Source organism: Saccoglossus kowalevskii, chromosome 8 (assembly GCF_978046115.1).
Source record: "Saccoglossus kowalevskii chromosome 8, keSacKowa6.1, whole genome shotgun sequence".
Classification (NCBI taxonomy): domain Eukaryota; kingdom Metazoa; phylum Hemichordata; class Enteropneusta; family Harrimaniidae; genus Saccoglossus; species Saccoglossus kowalevskii.
This window is the reverse complement of record NC_140648.1, coordinates 39,806,819-39,830,118: the sequence shown is the minus strand read 5'-3', so window position 1 is coordinate 39,830,118 and position 23,300 is coordinate 39,806,819. Positions and strand designations below refer to the sequence as shown.

Below are 23,300 nucleotides of genomic sequence, written 5' to 3'. Positions count from 1 at the left end.
TAAATAGGAAACAACATCATCATGTCTTTTCCAAACATCAGAATAGCAACATTGCCAGGTTTACTATGCATATTTTGAAATCAGTGTGTGTTTAGAACAAGTTGGGCCAAACCAACCTCAACAGAAAATGTAAAACTAATAATAAGGGTCTCTGACATTGAATATTTTGGAAGATTTATTTTATTAATGGCAAAGTTTAACAAATTAAACAAAATTTATTGACGGATGATGGACACCAAATGTAGACAAATCAGGCGTCCTCATAACCAACCACTGCATAATGTAAAAATATTGTCAAATATATATGAATAAACGTCCCTTTCTTGGATTTCAAATGGGAAATTCTTTATCTTAAATGGTGTTGGTGTTTTTGTCACAAACTACAATATATAGATATTAACAAAGATGACATCTTTGATTGTTGCATAGATTAACACATACAAAAAATGGGTACAACCTGGGTTGAACACATGTCCACTACCTTTTAATAGAAGTAGTCAACCACCACACAGGTTCACTCTTTAATTATTATTGTATCGTGAACCCAGTTTTTTTGACCAAATTAAGGCATATATTTTTGCTATACATATATTTTTAACCAATAAGAATAACATCAACTAATTTCCAAAATTTAAATTGGATGCATTTTTTTTTTGTATTTGTAAAATTATTTTCTGAATTGACAGGTGGTAAGAAGAGGCCCATACAGAATGGTGGAAGTTGGACATGGCAGGAGTATGCTAATATGGTAAAATATACCAAATCACCAATACCAGCATCACTACTTAAATTAGAAGGTGGTCAACTTAATAAACTGGCATTAGAATGCTTCATTGGTAAGTTTATTAGAAATGAACTCCAGCTCTATTATGCCGGTATGTGTGCCTTTCAAATGTAGCAATTAACTAGGACACAACCATCAAACTATGGTTAATAAAATTCAAACCATCACTTGTACAGTGACTGAAATGTGACTGTCATGCACAGTGATGGAATCATGTCGCACACGGTGATCAGACAGAAATGACAGAATTTGTGACAATTTATTAATAATGTTAGTTTATAGTGATTATTTATTGAGAATACATATTCATTCCTATTTGTGTGTATTTGTCAGCTCTGATGAAGTTAATGGGTGACTATCCAATGAAAGGCAAGACAGAATTGGAATGTGTCTATTACATTCTAAGGGTAAATCATTTATTTATTTATATATTTATCACATATTGATAAAACACAAATCTGTCAAGTCTACAGAGTTGTTATTGGCTGAGTGATTTTGATTTGACTATAAAGTGAAAATAGAATACTGTAAATAAAAATAATGTGTAATTTTTGTTACTAGGCTTGTCATGATAATGAACAACTAATTGATGAGGTGTACTGTCATTTATGCAAACAAACAACCAGCAATAAGAGTCTCAAAGCGTAAGTTTCTTTATTTTTTTATGCACTTATTATTATTGCAGACATAATTTGATATATTCCAGATTACTAAACTTTCCTGCAAAAGTTGCAATGGAAAGGATCATCAGTTCTTTGATGTGAAAGTTAAACAAATAGAACTACACTGTATATCCAAGTAATGTATTCTTTTGACAGCAAGATCATATTTGTTGTAATTTGTTGTAATTCGTTTGTTCAATTACAGTGACAGTTGTTTGCGTGGTTGGCGTTTCTTTGCAATTTTTACATCCTATTCCCAATGTACATCATTGCTCAAACCGTACTTAGTGAAATATCTACAGACGGCTGCTAATGATAATGAACGACAATTCCATGGTACTGCCGCTGTGTGTCTGCATAATCTGAGAAAGACATTCAAGTATGGTGGTCGTAAACATATTCCAGGAGCTCTAGAAGTCAAAGCAATGCTAGCTGGCAGGAATCAGAAACGTCAGCAATACGTCTTACCAGGTGGTATCAGAACAATGTTGAAGACAAAGACGTGTACTGTCGCTGTGGACGTAGTAGAAGAATTGTGTTATGAGATGGGTGTGCATAAACAAGCGTCTATTGAAGAATATGGTATATTTGCCGTGGTTGAAAAAGGTGAGTATCAGCAACCAACACAATGTCGTGTCATTGAGGGTCATACCTGCCTACCTGTCTGTCTGACTGCCTACCTGTCTGCCTACCTGTCTGTCTGTCTGCCTACCTGTCTGTCTGACTGCCTACCTGTCTGTCTGTCTGCCTACCTGTCTGTCTGACTGCCTACCTGTCTGCCTGACTGCCTACCTACCTGCCTGTCTGCCTACCTACCTGCCTGTCTGTCTGCCTGTCTGTCTGTCTGTCTGCCTGCCTGCCTGTCTGTCTGCCTGCCTGCCTGCCTGCCTGCCTGTCTGCCTGCCTGTCTGCCTGTCTGCCTGTCTGCCTATCTGTCTGTCTGCCTACCTGTCTGTCTGCCTACCTGTCTGCCTGCCTGTCTGTCTGCCTGTCTGACTTGCCTACCTGTCTGACTTGCCTACCTGTTTGTCTGACTTGCCTACCTGTCTGTCTGTCTGTCTGTCTGTCTGTCTGTCTGCCTGCCTGCCTGCCTGCCTGCCTGCCTGCCTACCTGCCTGCCTACCTGCCTGCCTGTATGTCTGTCTGTCTGACTGCCTACCTGTCTGTCTGACTGCCTACCTGTCTGTCTGTCTGCCTACTTACCTGTCTGTCTGTCTGCCTGCCTGCCTGTATGTCTGTCTGTCTGTCTGTCTGACTGCCTACCTGTCTGTCTGCCTACCTACCTGTCTGTCTGCCTGCCTACCTACCTGTCTGTCTGCCTGCCTACATGCCTGCCTGCCTGCCTACTTACCTGTCTGTCTGTCTGTCTGTCTGTCTGTCTGACTGCCTGCCTACCTACCTGTCTGTCTGCCTGCCTGCCTGCCTACCTACCTGTCTGTCTGACTGCCTACCTACCTGTTTGTCTGTCTGACTGCCTGCCTGCCTACCTGCCTGTCTGACTGCCTACCTGTCTGACTGCGATATGTGATGAACATACTATAAATTGCAAAATGATCACAAATCAAATGTACATTTTCTAGAAATGCCAGAAAAGTGAGTCTGTGAATACATTGACTGGTCTCATTGCTTATACACTGAGAGTATATTGTTTGTTTTCTTATCTAATAAAACACAAATCTCATACCTATTTCAAACAACTTTTGCAATTTTGTTATGCCACAGCTAAGTAATACATTTGATAGTGTGAAAATGGAACTCTCAGAGAATGGAATACATTGATATCTAAGTTTCATACCCTTTATTCTATTAATATAATATTTGCTAATACCACTATCTTGATTTTTTGCACATCACTATTCCAATTTTCAGAAAACCTTGTATTACCAATGAATCCAGGTGATTACATCATCGATGTGACCACCCAGTTAGAAAGAACAAACTTGGAACATTATCTCATCTTTAAGAAAGTCTTGTGGTACCAGCCATTACGCATGGATAATCCACTGAATGTCACTATTATATACAACCAGGTAGGTGACACTGTTATGTCACTATTATATACAACCAGGTAGGTGACACTGTTATGTCACCCGATAGGATCTTACATGTACTTATCATATGACAGTGTGTGAAGTTTATCAAACCATAACTCAAAATGGTGGTTGCTTTTAATCAAAGATTTCTTCAGTTCACAGTTATATATTTAAGCATCTACTCGGATTCATCTAAACAAACAAGTTGTCCACCATTTGTAACTTGGCTTTATACAATTGTTTTTTGTAGGTGTTGCCTGACTTTCTCAGCGGCAGATTACTTGTCATGCAGAATGGTGTTCTGACAACGGAACAACAAAATGAAGTGACAAGACTTGCTGCATTACAACGTAAAGCTAGTGATAACACTCAAATGCCGACCACGTAAGTATATGTCTGACAGGAATAACTGAGTTGCTATGACATTTACTAGTATTGTTATGCATTTTTTTTCAGGAATCCTGCAATGTTGATGCAACTACTACAGTTATACTAATAACCTTATTATAATGCATATTCTGGTTTTCATTTATAAGTCATGAATATTACTTCTATTGTAATATGTTTAGTGTTGAGTTTACAATTCTTTCTTCCACTCTAGCCTCCTGCCAATTCCCTCATCTTCCAAGACTGAGTAAGTTTTTAGATAATCACCAAAATGTATGCAGTCATTTTAGACTATTCTTTCACATGTAACATGCATGTTTCATTTCTAGTTATACTTATCTGATTAGAAATCATTTTTGTATACTTCATGCAATGAGACACCCTACATGTAGTTTGCCTTAAAATAAATCATAATATGAGGCACCCTAGTTGGCCCATCAAATGTATAATAGAACGTAATACCTTAGTTTGCCCATGAAATGAGACAACCAAGTTAGCATATCAAATGTATCATGGACAGAGTAAGAAGTACATACCCAGCATAAATATACTTCTGACCCATGTTTGTTTTTTCTAGGCGTGATCTACGTGGTATACTGCCATCTGTGGTAATTAATCAGTTAAAACCACAGCAATGGGTTAATATGATTCATCAGTATTTAACAACAGTAGAAAGACTAACCCCCCATGAATGCAAAGTAGACTTCTTAACAACTGTATCAAGTTGGCCGTTATTTGGCTCAAATTTCTTCCATATCAGAGTAAGTGAAAATTTATCCTAGCAATACACTGGCTATTCATATTATTCTGCATATAACTCCATTTCCTGTTTTCATAAAGACAGAAAATAGACTCAATTTACATTATCACAAAAAAAGTTGTCTCTTGTGAAATTAAATTAGTTCTATAACCGGTAGAGCTAGTGGAGATGACTAAAATCAATAGCTCTGTAGCTGGTTAATGAGACTGTAGCTGTATTTCTGGTAGAATTGGTTGATATGACTAACATCAATATACCAGTGGTTCTATTCCTGGTAGAGCTGGTTGATATGACTATTAACATCAATATAGCGGTGGTTCTATTCTTGGTAGAATTGGTTGATATTTTAACATCAATATACCGGTGGTTCTATTCTTGGTAGAGCTGGTTGATTGGTAGAGCTGGTTGATATGACTAACATCAATATATCAGTGGTTCTCTTCTTAGTAGAGCTGGTTGATATGACTAACATCAATATAGCGGTGGTTCTATTCTTGATAGAGCTGGTTGATATGACTAACATCAATATACCGGTGGTTCTATTCCTGGTAGAGCTGGTTGATACGACTAACATAAATATACCAGTAGTTGTATTCCTGGTAGATACGACTGACATTGATAGCTCTATTACTGGTAGTTTTAAAATTCATGAATGAAATTATTGGCGTATTCCCATTGGGCTTACAAATCATATGCATCATATTGGTATTACAACAATGCATCTTGTTTAGTATTTACCTTTTAACATACCATATATCAGCAGTAATATTTCACACTAAATGATACAATATATGCACAATGTACTATTATCATGTGATTATTCATACCTCATTTATATTATTTGGATATTTATTGGTTTCTATGGTTACTTTATTTGTAGAGCATATCTGATAGTCATATCCAAGGAGAATGTATCATGGCTATCAACAAAGAAGGCGTCCATTTCCTACACAGCGTTACACATGTGAGTATTACTTAACATGAATTGGTTGTCATGATGTGTTGTGAATGGTTGTCATGATGTGTTGTGATTTCATGATGTGTTGTGATTGGTTTTCATGATGTGTTGTGATTGATTGTCATGATGTGTTGTGATTGGTTGTCATGATGTGTTGATTTGTTTTCGTTCTGTTAGCTTTTGACCGACCAGTGGCAATTTTTGTTGAAAAAAAGATCAAAAATTAACAATTGAACATGTCATTTTTACCAATGATTTAGACAGTTTATTCAAACTTGCAAACTCGATGGGTCACTGATCAGCTAATGTTGCGATTTAAAATGGCTGACTGGCAGCCATGTTGGTCTTTAGACCCCCGTGCGTCAGTGTGTGTGTGTGCGTCCGGACCTGTATCTTAGAAATGGCTGGACCAATCACAATCAAACTTCACACATACATCATACATGATATTATACATATGCACATCACTTTGTTTCACGATCTGATTCAAGATGGGCGAATGGCGGCTATTTTTGTGCTAAAAAATCATCAAAATCAAGCATTTCTCTACTGTTTACAGATGGATTTTTTATTAGTCCCCATTCGGACTCCGTCGGTGCGTCCGTATGTCTGTCCAGAGTCATATTTCAGAATCCTGTGGGCCGATTCCGTTCATTCTTTGCATGTGCCTAGTACCTTATGTAGGACATATGCACATGTAGTGGTTTAGCGATTTGATTCAAAATGGCCGACTGGCAGCCATCATGTTTTTTGAAAATGTTGTATTTTGGACATGCTTTGTCAGTTGTCATTCAAACTTGGTACATGGATTATACATGTTAGGATACATGCCCATGACGATTTATTTCACAATTGGATCAAAGATGGTCGACTGGCAGGCATCTTGTTTTGTTTTTTTTATGCAGTATCTTGGACATGCTCTGTCAGTTTTCATTCAAATTTGGCACATACATGTATTTTATACATGTTAGGATGCATGTCCATGACAATTTGTTTCAAAATCTGGTCAAGGATGGCCGATTGACAGCCATCTGACTTTTTGGTCTTACTACTATATTTCCACAATTTATGTACCATTTTCATTCATATTTGGCACATACATCATACATAATCAGTGTGTTTCATAATCAGATCAAAGATGGCCGAATAACGGCTGTTTTTGTTTTTGGCCATATTACTACTACACGGAATACATGTTTTGATGTAAAAAAAACAATCTGTTGTATACACCACTTGGAACTCAAGTTTCAAGAACACGCTCGCGACAACCCCTCCGCTTTAATATGACGAGCACAAAGAGAACTTTCAAAAATTTAACGGGGACTGTGTCATTTTCAATGACTTGTTCAAACTTGGTATATACATAAGACATTATAGGACCTTGATGCAAATCATTTGTTTTTCAGATAAGATTCAAAATGGCCGAATGGCTTTGACTGATTATGTTACATCATTATACATCATGTCATAGATATACAGATATATTGGTTTGACGGTCAAAATGACCGAATTGTGACTACTTTTGTGCTAAAAAATAATCAAATATCAAGCATTTCTGAAATTTATGGATGGGTTTCGTACAAACTTATAACATACATTAGACATTATGGGTCTCTGATGCATGTAATTTTATTTTTCTGATCGGATTGAAAATGGCTGACTGTTTTAATGAATGTGGTTCTAGTGCCATATCTCTGACATGCTTTGACTGATTATGTTCAAATTTCACATATTCATTATACATCATATACATATACATGTATTCAAAATGGCTGACTTTGTTTTGATTAATGCTGTTCCAGAGCAATATCTCTCAACATTGACAAGTACTCATTTGATGATCAGATACAAATATCAATCATTTTAATGTTAAACAATCATCATAATCATATTCCACACATGGTTATATTCCACCTAGACTACTATAAACAAAACTATATATCTTAAATTTGATAACTAACTGCGACTGTGCCATGCATGGCTTGTATTTTCATGTTTCATACATATATTTTGTTAAAAGACGTCACAAAGATAAGTCATAATGCACTTTTAACTTGTTTTTACTTTCATTTACTTTTAAATGAAATATAACTAACTAGCAGCCATTTTCAATTGTCCTCACTTTTCTCTGACACGCATAACCAATTTTGTTTAAGGTTGGTACAAATGCAAAATTGTTTTTGTCATTATACATGTACCTTCTGTTAAATCAAATGCATCCACAGGAATTATGTCATTGACTTGTGATATGTCAACTATTGATTCATCCATTCATGTGTAGTATTTAGATGCGATAATTCTAATAATTATGTCAACTATTGATTCATCCATTCATGTGTAGTATTTAGATGCGATAATTCTAATAATTATGCTGTACTTGTGATATGTCAACTATTGATTCATCCATTCATGTGTAGTATTCTAATAATTATGCTGTACTTGTGATATGTCAACTATTGATTCATCCATTCATGTGTAGTATTCTAATAATTATGCTGTACTTCACAGGAAATTCTTGTGTCAAACCCTTTTACTGAGATTGTATCTACAAGACGATTGAAATCAGGACAAGGAAAATGGTTCATTGATCTGAAATGTGGTAATTTAATGGTTCAAAAAGTAACGAGAATTGAAACAGATCAAGTAAGTTGTAATTTAAAAACATACCTATTACCGTATTTTCCGGGTATAAGCCCAGGGTCTTGAACATGGAAAATCGCCGAAAAGAAGGGGTGGGCGTTTGCCAGGATATCCCCAGCTAAAAAAAACGAAAATTCGCGAAAATTGACAACATGCAGTTTGAACTGCGGCAGGGAATAGAACGGCAAATGAAAACATGCAACGGAAATAAATGAACAATATGCAACACTAGAAGTGGAACAAAAATAATGTATTGCTTATAATGTGACAAATAAACCGGAAATAATACAAATCGACAGTGAGGAATCATTTGAATTCGGATTTTCCCGCCGCCGACAAACACACCCAATACGCGTGAACTCAAAATGAATTAAAATGTCAGGGGTTAAACTGCGTAAAATGATTTCCGGTCTCGACAAATTACGAATCAATCGTCATACAAGATTAATAATAATTTACAAATTTACACAGTAAAAATTATAAAAATTCATAGCTGTTTGAAAAAACTTCTCAGATCTTTATTTGTACGTTCATTGCCATCTTCGTCAAACTCAAAACCCTCAAAGTCCAAGTCGGCGTCACTGTAGCCGTCAAACAAAATCCCTGCAACTTATTCCTGAAGTTCGTCGATATCGTCCCACACAGCTTGACACTTTTCATTTATGTCTAATAATAATAATAAAGAGACAAGAAAAATGGGGTTGCTCTGCTGCAATGGCACACGATGCTTTTGTTTACTGTCTAGCAATCATCTTTGACCTTTATGCATCTGCTTTACTGATTGGCTAAGAATGACATCACTACGCTTATTAATCACGGTGAAAGTTATCATTCAGCAAGTTCCGGCGGTTGGAATGTCTCACTATATGGATATCGCAGTGGACTTGAAATGGGAAGTTTTTTTTTTTATCCAACGACAGAAGAATAGTTTTCATGACGGTGATGAAAGATGGTAAAAAAAGTTGGCAGTCTTCGGCATGACATTGCAAAATTGCTGACCCCAGTTATGGATTCGCAAGCTGCTACAAAATATTTTATTAAAGCCAAAATAATGTGATTACGGGTTGCTGCAATATTGCAACATTGGTTTCATTGTCGACTGCGCTAAAGCCGAACGAGTGCGACACTTGCGTAGCGGCTCTCCTTATACGATTTGCCTGAATCATTTCTAAGAAAGCACAAACCAAACGGCCGGCCATTTTTAGGGCCATGACATATTTCAAAAAGAGAACTACCGTTTCTGCTTTAATATATATTTGTATAGACTTGCTGACTGTTATGATCAAAACACGCTGCCCTGAAGGCAGAAAGTTGTCACAGCTATTTTGTGTTCACCCCTTGTTTTACGCAATTAAAAATTTTTATAATTATCACGACAGACTTCAAGAAAGTCAGCTGTTAATACAACCACAATCAACAAATAGAAAATAGTTTTTTTTTTTGTGTAGAAAAAGACCCCCTGGGCGTGTGCCCGGATATGACCTCAGCTTCTTTATTGTGTCAAAAGTGGGGGGGTAGGCTTTTGCCCAGGCATGGGCTCTTACCCGGATAAGTACGGTATTGGTGAGTTTGTAACGTAATCTAATTGTATATTGCAGCTTTTTTTTTGTACAATACGTATAATACAACTATTCAAACACATTTTTTTTACTTCAAATGTTATAGACTTGGTTTAGTGAATTACTGGTATATAAGCATTGTTCTGATTGTTATCAGTTTTGCAACAATGTAGACAATGGGTACACTTGGTTTTGCTGAAATAAAATTTATGTAGAAGCACAGTGTATGGTCGCAATACAGCTTATTTTGAATTTCTTTCAAATAATATAAGTTTATGAGCTTATTACTTTGTATGCACTGTGAAACCACTTGTTAAACTATGAACACTGTCTTAGTAAACATAACCTTGTAAATTGCATACCTTGTAGATTTTGAGTACAAACTGCCTTTGAAATGCCACCAAATGATTTGTCATTCAAACTATTCCCACAGTTATCTTGCCAACTCTGTGTGAAGTTATCATCTATTGTCAACTTTGTAACATAGTGGCAATGAAACTAAGTGATACCATGTAAACTGTGTGCATGTACAAGTATTGTTATTACAATGTGTGATCAATTTTATTGATTTTTATACTACCTCCAGGTTTTTTCTTGGTACTTAATCCTTTGAGCGACAAAGTCAACTCCAGATACAAACATAAAATAGTTTCATTTATAGTCTTCCTTCTACACAAAAAATGTTGACAACAATTTTGATCACATTCATTTGTTTGGTGAAAAATTAAAATTAAATTTAGTGAAAATTACACAATTTTGAGTGGGAATAAGCAAAATTTGAGTGTTTTAGCCGATCCTTGTATTCTCATTGACTAACACTGTTTCCATCCTTTACTACGTCAAACCTTAATTTAACTGTGATATGCTTATCATTCTGTCATCTACATCCAGAATGTCACTTTACATGTTGCTGGTATTATTAACTTGTACATGAAAATACAACAGGAACAAATGAAATCAACAAAGCACAAGTAATATATTGTAGATCTTTTATATATATATATATGCATGTCAAGTATAAATGATAAACTCCTTGTCGGTTCATATGGATTTAGTTGTTTGATTTGATTTTGTTGGTTAATTTGTTTATCACGGTTGGCAGTGGTTACAAGGGAATGCATGGTTGTATGCATGTATTTGTTGTGTATTCAATGCACAGTGCCATCCTGTACAATACACAGTGCCCTCCCGTACAATACACAGTGCCCTCCTGTACAATACACAGTGCCCTCCTGTACAATACACAGTGCCCTCCCGTACAATACACAGTGCCCTCCCGTACAATACACAGTGCCCTCCTGTACAATATACAGTGCCCTCCTGTACAATACACAGTGCCCTCCCGTACAATACACAGTGCCCTCCCGTACAATACACAGTGCCCTCCTGTACAATACACAGTGCCCTCCTGTACAATACACACTGCCCTCCTGTACAATACACAGTGTCCTCCTGTACAATACAGTGTCCTCCTGTACAATACACAGTGCCCTCCTGTGCAATACACAGTGCCCTCCTGTACAATACACAGTGCCCTCATGTACAATACACAGTGCCCTCATGTACAATACACAGTGCCCTCCTGTACAATACACACTGCCCTCCTGTACAATACACAGTGCCCTCCTGTACAATACACAGTGCCCTCCTGTACAATACACAGTGCCCTCTCGTACAATACACAGTGCCCTCTCGTACAATACACAGTGCCCTCCCGTACAATACACAGTGCCCTCCCGTACAATACACAGTGCCCTCCCGTACAATACACAGTGCCCTCCCGTTCAATACACAGTGCCCTCCCGTACAATACACAGTGCCCTCCCGTACAATACACAGTGCCCTCCCGGTGTCAATACACAGTGCCCTCCCGGTGTCAATACACAGTGCCCTCCCGGTGTCAATACACTGTGCCATCCTGGTGTCAATGACCCATTTATGTTGTATATGCAGTAGCTGAAACTTTCTCCTTACATTGTTACATCAGTACTTTCCATTAAATTATATATACTTTGACTTATTTGGTATCAACACTCTTACAGTCATTGTGAAATCTTGCCTACGTCATGATTTCACACTGACAATTAGTAACACAAGAAATTCCATAATTGTCACACCTATGGTGACTATGGTTACTAGATCTTCCTGCTGTTCAATCGGAACGTGAACTGTCAGTTCATCAATATCCTGAAATCAAGATAGTGTGTAATTGTTTACTATTTTAAATCATAACAATGTATTGAAAAGTTGCAGCTATTGTCTTTTTAAGTTTCTGTGGTATACTGTTTAAGGTATCATACTCGGCACTTCCCTTCTCTACTGATGTATTTCAGTGCTTACATACATCTCACATAAAATTTATGTTTGGTTTCAGGGAACGGAAATATCAAACATTATATCGCAGTACATACATGCACAGGTAGTCGGGAAATACAAGCAGCCACCTGTTGCAGAGTATCAGGATACAGCAGGGTTGAACGGCGTCAGATCAAAGCCGCTGTATTCCTAAATTTTAGTATAAGTATATATACATATCCCTGTTGGAATTTATCAAATATATGTAGTTAGCAATAATCAGAAAATACCTTGAATGGATTATCTGAAGTCTTTACCTGCATGTCATTAAATCATTTACATTTATTCAGATTGATGTAGAATCTAAAGATAAATCATCAACTTAAATGGTCACATATATTAATAATTTCTGGATGGTTTGCTTGCATATATGTTGTACTTTTGCTATAAAAAATAATTCCAGAATTTGTATAATGAAGCTAATGATTGTAATTATTTTTACCTGATTATATACATTTATGATGTGATTTAGTTCATACGCACACAAATTGCAGTCAATAATAAACCATTAGGGTTTATTGTTATCAGTGCTGACTTAGTAATCAACACAATAAGAGAATTGAATATATATATATGTATGGTCATTGCATGTTTAACTCTCTCAATGCTAACTTTTGTCATATTTCACAAAATAAAAACTTTCATTACTGTTTCGAAATGTTTTGAAAAAATTTGACTGCAGCCAGTTTAAAATTTACCAATGTTTTTTGAAAAATACAAAAAAATATTGGAAGAGTTAATGACAAGATTATTGTGAATGGATGAAATGACATTTATAAGTTATTAAATAATTGTATCTACTACATATTTAACCATATTTTTTAAAAACATTGCAAGCTTGTGTTTTATATAATGATGTAATAGCATTGTCTGAAACACAGAAATCACTAATCATATTATTACTATGCAACTATAAATAAAAAGCATTATCTGAAAGTAATAATTTGTTTTTTGTATTACAGCTTTTGATGAAATATTTACTTTATTTTTTTTCTTTAATGTACTCATGAGCTGCTGTTTTCATATGTTTAATATTGAGTTACTGCGGTTCTGAGAATTATTCAGTCAGCTAGAAGGATGGATCACAATTTTGCCAAACGCTTAGCACTTGTTTTGTTCTAGACTTTATGGTACTGCTTGACAGATACCATGCTGTATGATTCACTATTTCACAGGCTGATCAACATGATGGTACATATTCAATAACTATTAATTTCTTGTTTATCAGTTTTGTGTGTAATTCAAAAATTTGTAATTATTAAAACATATCAAAATAACCTGTTTATTCTATTGAACACGTATCATTTAAAACAAATTGTACTTTACCTGCATCGAGTATGAAAATGGAGTGATCTAAGCTGTGTGCGTTTCAATGAGGCTAGATCAAAATTTGACAAAAATCGAAGTGTTTTGCAAAGTTGCAAGCTATTTTTCCAATTGACTGTCCGAATAATTTTTAGAATGGCTGTAAATTGTATGAAATGGTACAATGTTATGCATATGTCAACAATGCATGAAAAATGAGTTGGTCTACCAACATTTCATTTTCCAGCTCATGTGCATTTTGTTAAAAGAAATGCATGTTACTTGTACATATCACAAAGTTATCTTTCACTCAGTATTAATATAGTGGTTCATCCAGAACCTGAAAGCAGTAGCAACACTTTGAAAAACAACATTTGAGCTGATTAACCAGATTTACATATACAGTTGATGTGATTTTTATGTAGTTTAGGAAATTTCCAATTAATGACACAGCTTATGTTTTACACAGAAATACCATGTAGTAATAACAATATAAAATGAAAACCTTCCAACTTATAAAGCTATGGATCACATTCCATCATATTAACAAGCAATCCTGTACATTTTATTATGAATGCTGTATATTTATCTCTAATATAAAAAGTATTGGAAATTCTATTTTTATATATTTACTGATCGTACTAGATCATTGGAAGGGAGAAAACTGGGCTTATATTAATAATTTGTAATAATTTTTTAACATATACAATATATTACATCATTATTTACTACAGAATGATTACTCTATAAATTAACAAAACTCATTTGTCATATAAAGAATGCAGCTGCCTGTTAGTCAGTGGTGAAGTTTATTCTAATTTCCACATTCATGTCAGTGTGGCTTTACAGACGTGTACTTCACCCTGGCAACAATCACACTTCCAACAATCAACTTTTTGTGTTTGCATCAAGTTTTATTTGGATATGTTCTTCCCAATTGATTACTTACTTTATTATGCATCTTCCAACATTGAACATTAAGCAGATTACCTGGCTCCATTCAGAACATTGAATATTATTCAGATTGTCTGGCCTCCATCCTATCATAACATCCATCTAATCACAACTTCCATCATAGTACAATTATACATGTTACCTGGCTCCATCCAGAATGCCTTGTCTGATGGAAGCATTGTGTTCATGATATGGAATGAGTCGTATTGGTGATAAATAAACAGGTTTTATTCTTTATATTTATAATTTCAACAGTTAATAATTTCATGTTATTGGCAATAAAGAAAAAATACTACACTATCACAATTTGGTTGCATTGTCTTATTTTTGAATCCCATGTGTGAGTCAGTGTGTGTATATGTATGTACATATGTGCGTCTGTCTTGGGATATCATTGAACAATCACAAGATTTCAATGAAACTTGGTACATAGATGGTCTAGTATAATGTGCATGCCAGATTAGTTTGTCTTTGCATATTAATGACCTAATTTGCATATTAAATAACCAAATTTCACTTAACAGATTTCAATGATATTTGGTACATAGATGCTCTGGGATTATCCACAGATTATAGTTGTGGGTTGTAATCTGAATAATAATTTGCATAAATTTGTGGCAAGAGCATTAACTTTAGATTCAAACCAAAAGGTCATATAAAATGGTTAATTTGTGTTAACCAGTTGGTGGTGTTCTTCCAATGCAATCAAGATAAGTAAGCTGTCAAAATATCCGGACTTTCAAACATCCCTTTCCTCCAGCAGAAAATCAATTTCTCAGGATGAAGAGGATTTCATTTGGCAAGGTGATGACCGAAAGCCCAACAAGTATTCATGATTTTTTTGTCTATATTTTGTAGAAGGCAATGGTCCGACTCAAATCTTTACTACCGAGATAAACTATATGGCAAACTCTGACCTAGTCGCTCCCAAATAGAACACTTTATCCTACTCAAAGACCAAGTGTATTATTGATTGTACTGATTTGTTTTATTCAGAAACTCTCTACTCGATCAGCCCATATAAATGCCTGATTGATATGAGCCCCGGCGAAATGATATCATTTATATCTGGGTTATAAGATGGCAATGTACCCAACAAATTTATTACAATGAACAGTGATTTTCTTGAACTAGTTGAGTGAGGTAATACAATCATGACTGATCATGGTTTTAATATTATGGGACTGCTTTTAGTGCTAAATACAAAACTTGTCATTTCGCCATTTACTAGAAAGTGTATCTCAAAAAAAGAAAACATTAGAGACTAGAAAAATCAGCTCAAAATTCATTTAGAGACAATCTGATTAAAATAAGATCCTGGTTGGCTTAATCATTCTTGCAGCAAAATAATTGTAACGTCAAATAATAATTATAGTAATTATATAAAAAGAACCTTCAGATGTTTGTTCATACCTATGTCTATGAAATCAGTTACCAATCAAATAGTTCTTGTATTACTGCAAGTTATGCCACACTAAATGTATTTTGCGAAGTACTGAAACTTTATCGAATGAAGATTATTCGTGATATTACACTTCAGTGATCATTTCAAAATCCCACTCACAGTTCAGACCTAAATGAGCAGCCACTTGGAACTTGAGTCTTGAAATGAAACTGTGCATAATAACTACCCTATTTGCACAAATTAGCAAATTGTTAGTCGTTCCAAAGATATCTAAAGAACCATTACATTTCAATGAAACTTTTCGGTTCAAATACATGCATATTAAGTACCTAAATTTGCATAATTATCTGCTATCTCAAAAACACTTTAGATTTATAATATTATAATTAAACTTGGTGCATAGGTGCTCTTGAATAAATCACAGACAGCAAACCTGGGATCTATATAATCCAGTTTATTCTTTTTTTTATTAGTACCGGTATTATAAACTGCGGGTCATATTGTAGTGCTATGTTAGTCAACAAATTCTCATTTAAAAGACTGACATTTTAAAGTAATTTTGAACCCCAATACAGAGAATTCTCTCTGCTCAAAATGTTTGCTATTTCATGCAAGTACTTTATAGTGAATTCTGTATCTGTTGCTATCCCACAAGTCATTGCAAATGATGTGTGTGTGAGCATTCAAAGCTGACAGCTAATGATGTACTCTTTGTTTTCTTGGAAACAATTTCAATTTTTGTGCGATTTCCTGTCAAGATCTGATTTCACCATAGTAACCAGAAGCACAAGACATCCCATAATAGTCACAACTATGGTGACTATTGTTACCATAATAAGATCTTTCTGCTGTCCAATCGGAACATGAAATGTTAGTTCATCAATATCCTGAAACGAAAATAATGTGTAATTGTTTTTTATTATTCTAACAAAGGTACAAATAGTTAAAGTTGCCTTTCACAATTTTCACTGTCAAATTGTATCACAAGTTGGCGGCGGTAACCCTTTCTGAGTTTGTCCAAAAAGAGTACAGTGAGCTAATGAGTTATGCATAGCTTGGATTAAATTTGTATTATTATACATCTGTCACTGTAACGCCATAAGTTACAGTGTGTCGTCATTTTGCGGTATTTCACTGGGTATTTTCATCCTAGCATATTAGGAAATGCGAATTCCAAATATGGAATGATTACACGCATAAGTGTCCTCTAATAATAAAAACAAACATGGCTGCCCCCAGGGTTTGACCGGACTACACATAAAGAAGTTCGCTAAATATGCTCTAAACTTGTATATCTGGAAAGAAAAGATGTATAACAGACAGTACAGGGGCACATCACGGTCCATACTCCTGCTGTACTGTCTTTGTGCATAATTTGCAGTATCCTCATAATAACCTCATAATATCAAAGCAAACATTAAACCTGTCATCTGCATTTTTTTTGCGTGGATAACAACAGTGTATTGTTGTTTGGATTGCGCACTGTGGGATGACATTGACAATGGAAGATTTGACAATGTGAACTTACTGTTGTTTGTAGTGACTGCCAGTAACACTGTGTAATGTTCAGTGCTGTACAAGGAGCAAGGAATGGTGTTGATTCACAGTTCATGAAATTGACGTCTTCACTATCTACACCAAAAACACAAATGGCATCAGAAATAGTGAAAAATGCAACACTGAAGGAACAAGACATGAATGTCACAGTCCCCATCATTTAATTATAAAATATTCGTGTTAAAATAATGCATGGAACATCTGCAAACAGTTGAATTAATATGTACTCTATGTGGGTACAACTCATCATAAAGTGATTTCCCTGAATCTAGTATTGTACTGATAATTGAAAACTTCCATTGACCCATGTCCAAAATCTCAGAGTACACAAGTGAAACCAAACTATGTCTCATACAAACAACAAATTTGCATGCAGAGCTGAAGTAGGAGAATTCCCACTCTTAGTAGACATTTGGATCAATTTAATAAAATACTGGACTCGAATCAGTAAATTACCAGTCAATAATATCACAAAACAAGCATACTTTGAACAGAAGAAATCCAATTTACAATGGTACTCTTCAATACAAAAAATGATGAACAGCATGAATGTTTCACAAGAACAACAGAATGATTTGTTAACAAAACATATACAGCCAATAGGCAAAGTAGTCAAACAAAAATACATAAATTTCTGGAGAAAAAATATAACTGAAAAAACAAACCTGAGAAAAATTCAAAGACTCTTATAATTTTGAAAAATACTTAGATGTGTTGAATTTGAAACAAAGAATTTCAATGACAAAATTTCAAACTAGTAATCACAATTTAGCAATGGAAAAAGGGAGGCATAAGCAATCAAAAATACCTACTGAAAATAGAATTTGCAAACAATGTACACAGAATGAAATAGAAGATGAACTGCACTTTGTTATGATATGTCCACAATATAAAGTAATACGCCAACAAATCATACAAGATATTACCTTAAGAAACACAGGATGATCTCCAGAAATTTAATTTCTTGATGACTTCAAAAAATTATGTAATAACAAGCCATGCATGGCACAGTCCCCGTTAGTTATCAAATTTAAGATATATAGTTTTGTTTATAGTAATATAGCTGGAATATAACCATGTCAGGAATATGATTATGATGATTGTACAACATTTAAATGATTGACATTTGTATCTGATCGTCAAACGAGTATAGAGCGATATTGCTCTAGAACAGCATTCATTAAAACAAAATCTGCCATTTTGAATACATTTATAATGAATATATCAAATTTGAACATAGTCAGTCAAAGCATGTCAGAGATATGGCTCTAAAAGCCCATTCATTAAAACAAAATGGCCATTAGTCAGCCATTCTGAATCCAATCTAAAAATAAAATAACGTGCATCAGGAACCTGTAATGTATAGTAATAATAATAATAACCTTATTGAAATCGTATCCACAATGGGGTATTGATAAAGGTAATATATATAAAAATAATGACAAAAACAAAATTACAAATATAACTAAAACTACTAAAATACATAACAGTTAGAAAAAAGAAGATAATTTATAAAAAAACATGAATAGTAGAAAAGAAAATAGTGTTTCTTTGTTATGAGGCAGCTGGTAATCCTTTTTTTAAACTGTCTTCCCTCATAATAATGGTAAATAAATTTACTTAAATCTTTTAATATTTGTTTATCTTTTAGTTTTAGTTGGTTTATAAAATTTTCATAGTCAGAGTAATTGTGTTTGTTGAGGTCATCTCTCTCTTTTTTGTAGTGATTGCATTGTATTAGGAAGTGTGTTTCATCTTCTGACCATTGTTGCATATTAAGCATTTTCTTTCGTTCAGATCAATATTTTTTTTCTTCCTATTTCTATTTGCACTCATTCTTAGCTTGGTTATCGCCGACCTGTGTTTTGAATTATTAGTTTTCAGATAATTTTCAAAGGTGAAATCTTGTTTTATTTCTCTAAAGGTTTGTAATTTATTTTTGTGGTTTCCGCCTTTGTTATCATCATGTAGTGATTCCTTGACATTTTTTTGATATAGCAGTTGCAATTTTTCTTTAAATCTAAGGATTAGATTGTCATGGTTATCACTGCTTTTATTCCATACGTCACTCATGTTTAATAATTTGAGTTGACGTTTAATACTTGATACCCAGTTGTAGGTACATTTGGATGTACATTGTACCAAGTTTGAACAAAATCCATCCATAAGTGCCAGAAATGCTTGATGTTTGATGATTTTTCAGCACAAAAATGGCCACCATTCGGCCATTTTTAATAGGATCGTCAAACCGATATATCTGTCTATCTATGACATAATGTATAATGAATATTTAAAATTTGAACATAATCAGTCACAGCAAGTCAGAGATATGGCACTAGAACCACATTCATTAAAACAAAATGGCCGCCAGTCAGCCATTTAGGATCTTATCTGAAAACAAAATGATGTGTATCAAGGTCCTATAACGTATATACCAAGTTTGAACAAAATCCATCTGTAAACAGCTGAGAAATGCTTGATTTTGATTATTTTTAGAACAAAAATGGCCGCCATTCGGCCATCTTGAATCAGATCGTGAAACAAATTGATGTACATGTATAATTTCTGCATTCATAAAACTAGGTAAACCTTGATGTACCTTTAATAACAACTTGACTTCTTTGTTAAATCAGGTCTTTGTATATTACCATGACCTTGGTTTGTTTCATTATCACCACTATAATTCCCATCAAAGTGTAGCCCTGACTCTCTTTACAGTTTTCACTGAGATTCGTAATGGTACGACCCATTTATCCATGTAGATGCTGACAACTGAAACTATATTTAGACCACATGTGTCAATGTGCCAGACAAGATTTATAAAAAGTAACTGCAAAGTGTTTTCACTGATCTTCAACCCTGTGATCAGGTATTTCAGTGATGGCTCTTTATAATGGAATGCAATTTTTACAGTTTAAAGATATAATATAGCACAACATTTCTGACCACTTTTTTCAAGATTTCAGGGTTAATTTTTCATAAAACCAAACAAAAACCAGACTGTGGTCCATTTCTGTCACTGATTCAGATCAAGGTCATGACATCACTGAAAACCTGAGCATTACTCTAACCTAATTATTTATTCTGAGCATGCTCATATGTTCTCTCAGTGTTGTTGAGAGAGGTAATTTTGGATGAAAATCATGAAAAAGACCCACTTAGGATTTTCAAACCTGAAAAAAAAAAAATATGTGCATATTGTTCATTGATTTCTGCTGTAGAATTTCTGAGAAAATGCTGGAGATGTAAAGGAAACTGGACGGACAGAAACTATGCTCCTCTTTTCATCATCTTGTTCTTTATGGTAACAAATTTAGGTGTGGTCAGGAATGAATGATGAGAGTGTACATACATTGCTAAAGTATTTGTCATAAATGTATTAAATCTAAACCAGCAACGTTTTTTTTTTATTGATATCTTCTGACTATATTAAATAAACAATTTATATGCCTGTGTGACCAAATAGTTTGTGTGTTGCTGTTACTGAGCATTAGTATATTTAAAAGTTTGGTAGTTATATTTAAACTTATATTCAAAGTTTCATTTCAATAAAGCTTTCTGAAATGTAACAATGTGTGTTGATACTGTCAGAGTGTGTACCATAACAGCATACTATTGCCTACCTGCACAGTATAAGTAGAAATGTGGTTTGGGTAGAATTGCTGTAACATAGTAGATATCTGGTCTGTCTGATATTGCTTGATAACGCTGGTGTATTGGTACAGTAGTTTTACTATATAAGGTACCATCAATGGTTGGTTGGAAAGCTGAATACACCAATATTGAGTGATTGGAAGACAGATATGAAGGCATCTCAACATCAATCTCTTCAAAAGTTAGAATCTGTAAACAAAATGAGATTATTAAAGCCAAGCAGTCGTCATCGCATATAAATGGGAATTGAGTTTCAAGTGATGATGACAACACACACTAAAAACACAAAGGCTCATGGGTAGAGGCTTGTTTGTAAACATTGCCACGCTATGGCCATTTACCGCATGCGCAGATGATGACTCCTCTCGTTTAAATTAAGGCCATAGTAGGCCTGCAGATTATGGCCAATATCTGTTCTTAAAATAGACACCAGAAACCAAAATTACCAAAAATTTTTCCTTAGGAACATACTGAAATGATGTCATCAATATAGCCGCCATTTTGTGCTGATTTGCACCCCGTTGAGTAATGATTAGCAGATTATTTACACACACTACCGATATATATGACCCACTCTTAGAACATTTCGTGTAAAAATTGCTACCTAATTTGCATATAGTCACATGATTATCCACTATTTGTTTTCTGAAATATAAAGGCATTGAGCATCTTTTATTTAGCACGTCTTGTTATACATTTTTTTTTTTCTAGTTTAAACGATTCCTCAGAAGGTAAATCAGGATAGACAGTTTTCCTTGTATTCATTTATTGCTTAAATAAATATTTGAAAAAATAACTTGGTCAGAAATATACAATTATATATTACAATTATATATTATCTGAAGCATTGTCTACTTAACCCGAACTGTTAGGGTTGCCACACTCATCATCACCCCCACAGTTGTACACCTGGGAACAAGCAAGTCCATCTTGATAGCAAGGACAAAGTCGCTCTTTCAGGCATTTGGTAGCCCCACTGCAGCCACAGAAATAGTTCTTTAGTTTGTCCAATGCTGAAGCTCCCTCAAAGAAAACAGGAACAATGATATCATTCTCTATAATCCAGCCATGTTCAGCAGGCCTAGGGAGTATTGGCTTTGCCAGATGTGCTGATGTCCATGTCTTTGTCTGCCATGATGCACGTTTAACATGTTGAATGAATGCAGCTTCGCATGAAGGAAGTTTTGCTACAAATACACTACGTGCTGCTGCTGTTAAGAGATGACTGATTATCTCTACTATATTTATTCTTTGGATCCTAGAGGGAAACCACAAATCTTCTAGAAGCATTCACCGCTGAGTCTTCATTGCCTTTACTAAGTGCCTGGAGATGAGTTAGCTCTGTTTTGGAAAGTTTCAGTATTCTCTGTATCACTGTCTTTTTTCCAATACCAAAGAATGAGGAAACTGTATCGCAGCCAGTTAAAGAATGAACTGCAGGCATTACTGAACAGGCAAGTGACCCGATTTTGTCTGCTTTCTTGTGAATTGGAATCATGCGCCGCAGATCTAGAGTTCTAGTGATCCTGCCTGTCTCCGTCCATACTGTACTAACAGCCTGCAACTGTGGCATGTAGTGAATTAGGAGCATCATCACATCAGTGTCTGGTGATTGCACAACCAGTCTTCCTCTAAGGCTATTGGAACTGATCCTGCTATCAAAGTCCATTGCATGTAGAAGCATGCGAGTGTCAGCTTCAATCTGGGTTGATAACAACTCACTCACTTCTTGAATACCATTGGCTGTAATACATTTTGTAGTGAGGGCACATGAATATCCTATATATGTTTTGCTACATTTTCCTCAAGATATACTGAAAGATAATTCTGCTTTCTTTGATGAAACACCCATAAGTTCTTTCAGTCTGGTAGTGGCCTCTTGCCAGCAACTTAATATTTGTGGGTGCTTCCTGCACCCTGTCGACGTGATTGTTCTTCGCACTTTGGAGAATGTTTATCATCATATCAGTCGAATACAAAGCGAACCTCTTTTGACTTTTCAAAAAGCCTTACTATCTTTTTAAGACAGGATTCTCCAAGGTCATCAAGTATCTTCATACTTTTCATATTCAACTGTTGCAATAGAGCCATAGCATCCACAATATGGGCAGACACATCACTGTCATTTTCAAGAAGTTCTGACACAGACTCTTTGACACAGTCTTCAAGGGCATGAAGAAAGTCAGCTTTTGTAGTCATTCGTCTACTGCAATCTTCTTTGAAAAGAGTCGGTGGAACTGCTGTAACAGGGTAACTAAGTACTGTAGCCAGATTCACTTCTGGACGC

General features: G+C 35.1%; 2 protein-coding genes across 5 annotated transcripts in view; one reads left to right on the top strand and one right to left on the bottom strand.

Moving 5' to 3' along the window:
* The window catches only part of LOC102805934 (unconventional myosin-XV-like), a 106,003-nt gene extending 91,300 nt beyond the window's left edge, over positions 1–14,703 (top strand). For 3 of the 4 annotated variants that reach the window (XM_085502601.1, XM_085502599.1, XM_085502598.1), the window contains 10 exons: positions 687–836; positions 1,118–1,191; positions 1,346–1,428; positions 1,652–2,052; positions 3,316–3,476; positions 3,730–3,863; positions 4,444–4,627; positions 5,507–5,590; positions 8,093–8,227; positions 12,158–14,703. In XM_085502601.1, coding sequence (XP_085358727.1) covers positions 687–836; positions 1,118–1,191; positions 1,346–1,428; positions 1,652–2,052; positions 3,316–3,476; positions 3,730–3,863; positions 4,444–4,627; positions 5,507–5,590; positions 8,093–8,227; positions 12,158–12,292 — 1,541 coding nt within the window. In that variant the 3' untranslated portion in view covers positions 12,293–14,703. Of the gene's footprint in view, positions 1–686; positions 837–1,117; positions 1,192–1,345; positions 1,429–1,651; positions 2,053–3,315; positions 3,477–3,729; positions 3,864–4,443; positions 4,628–5,506; positions 5,591–8,092; positions 8,228–10,674; positions 10,755–12,157 lie in introns of all 4 variants that reach the window. The other variant, XM_085502600.1, reaches the window with a different exon arrangement.
* A 1,533-nt stretch (positions 14,704–16,236) lies between these two features.
* Positions 16,237–23,300, bottom strand: part of LOC102805806 (GPI alpha-1,4-mannosyltransferase I, stabilizing subunit-like) — a 28,435-nt gene continuing 21,371 nt past the window's right edge. Inside the window, exons 4-6 of the mRNA XM_085502604.1 lie at positions 20,983–21,202; positions 17,331–17,434; positions 16,237–16,689 (exon numbers count right to left, since the gene is read on the bottom strand). Coding sequence (XP_085358730.1) covers positions 16,534–16,689; positions 17,331–17,434; positions 20,983–21,202 — 480 coding nt within the window. The 3' untranslated portion in view covers positions 16,237–16,533. The remainder of the gene's footprint in view (positions 16,690–17,330; positions 17,435–20,982; positions 21,203–23,300) is intronic.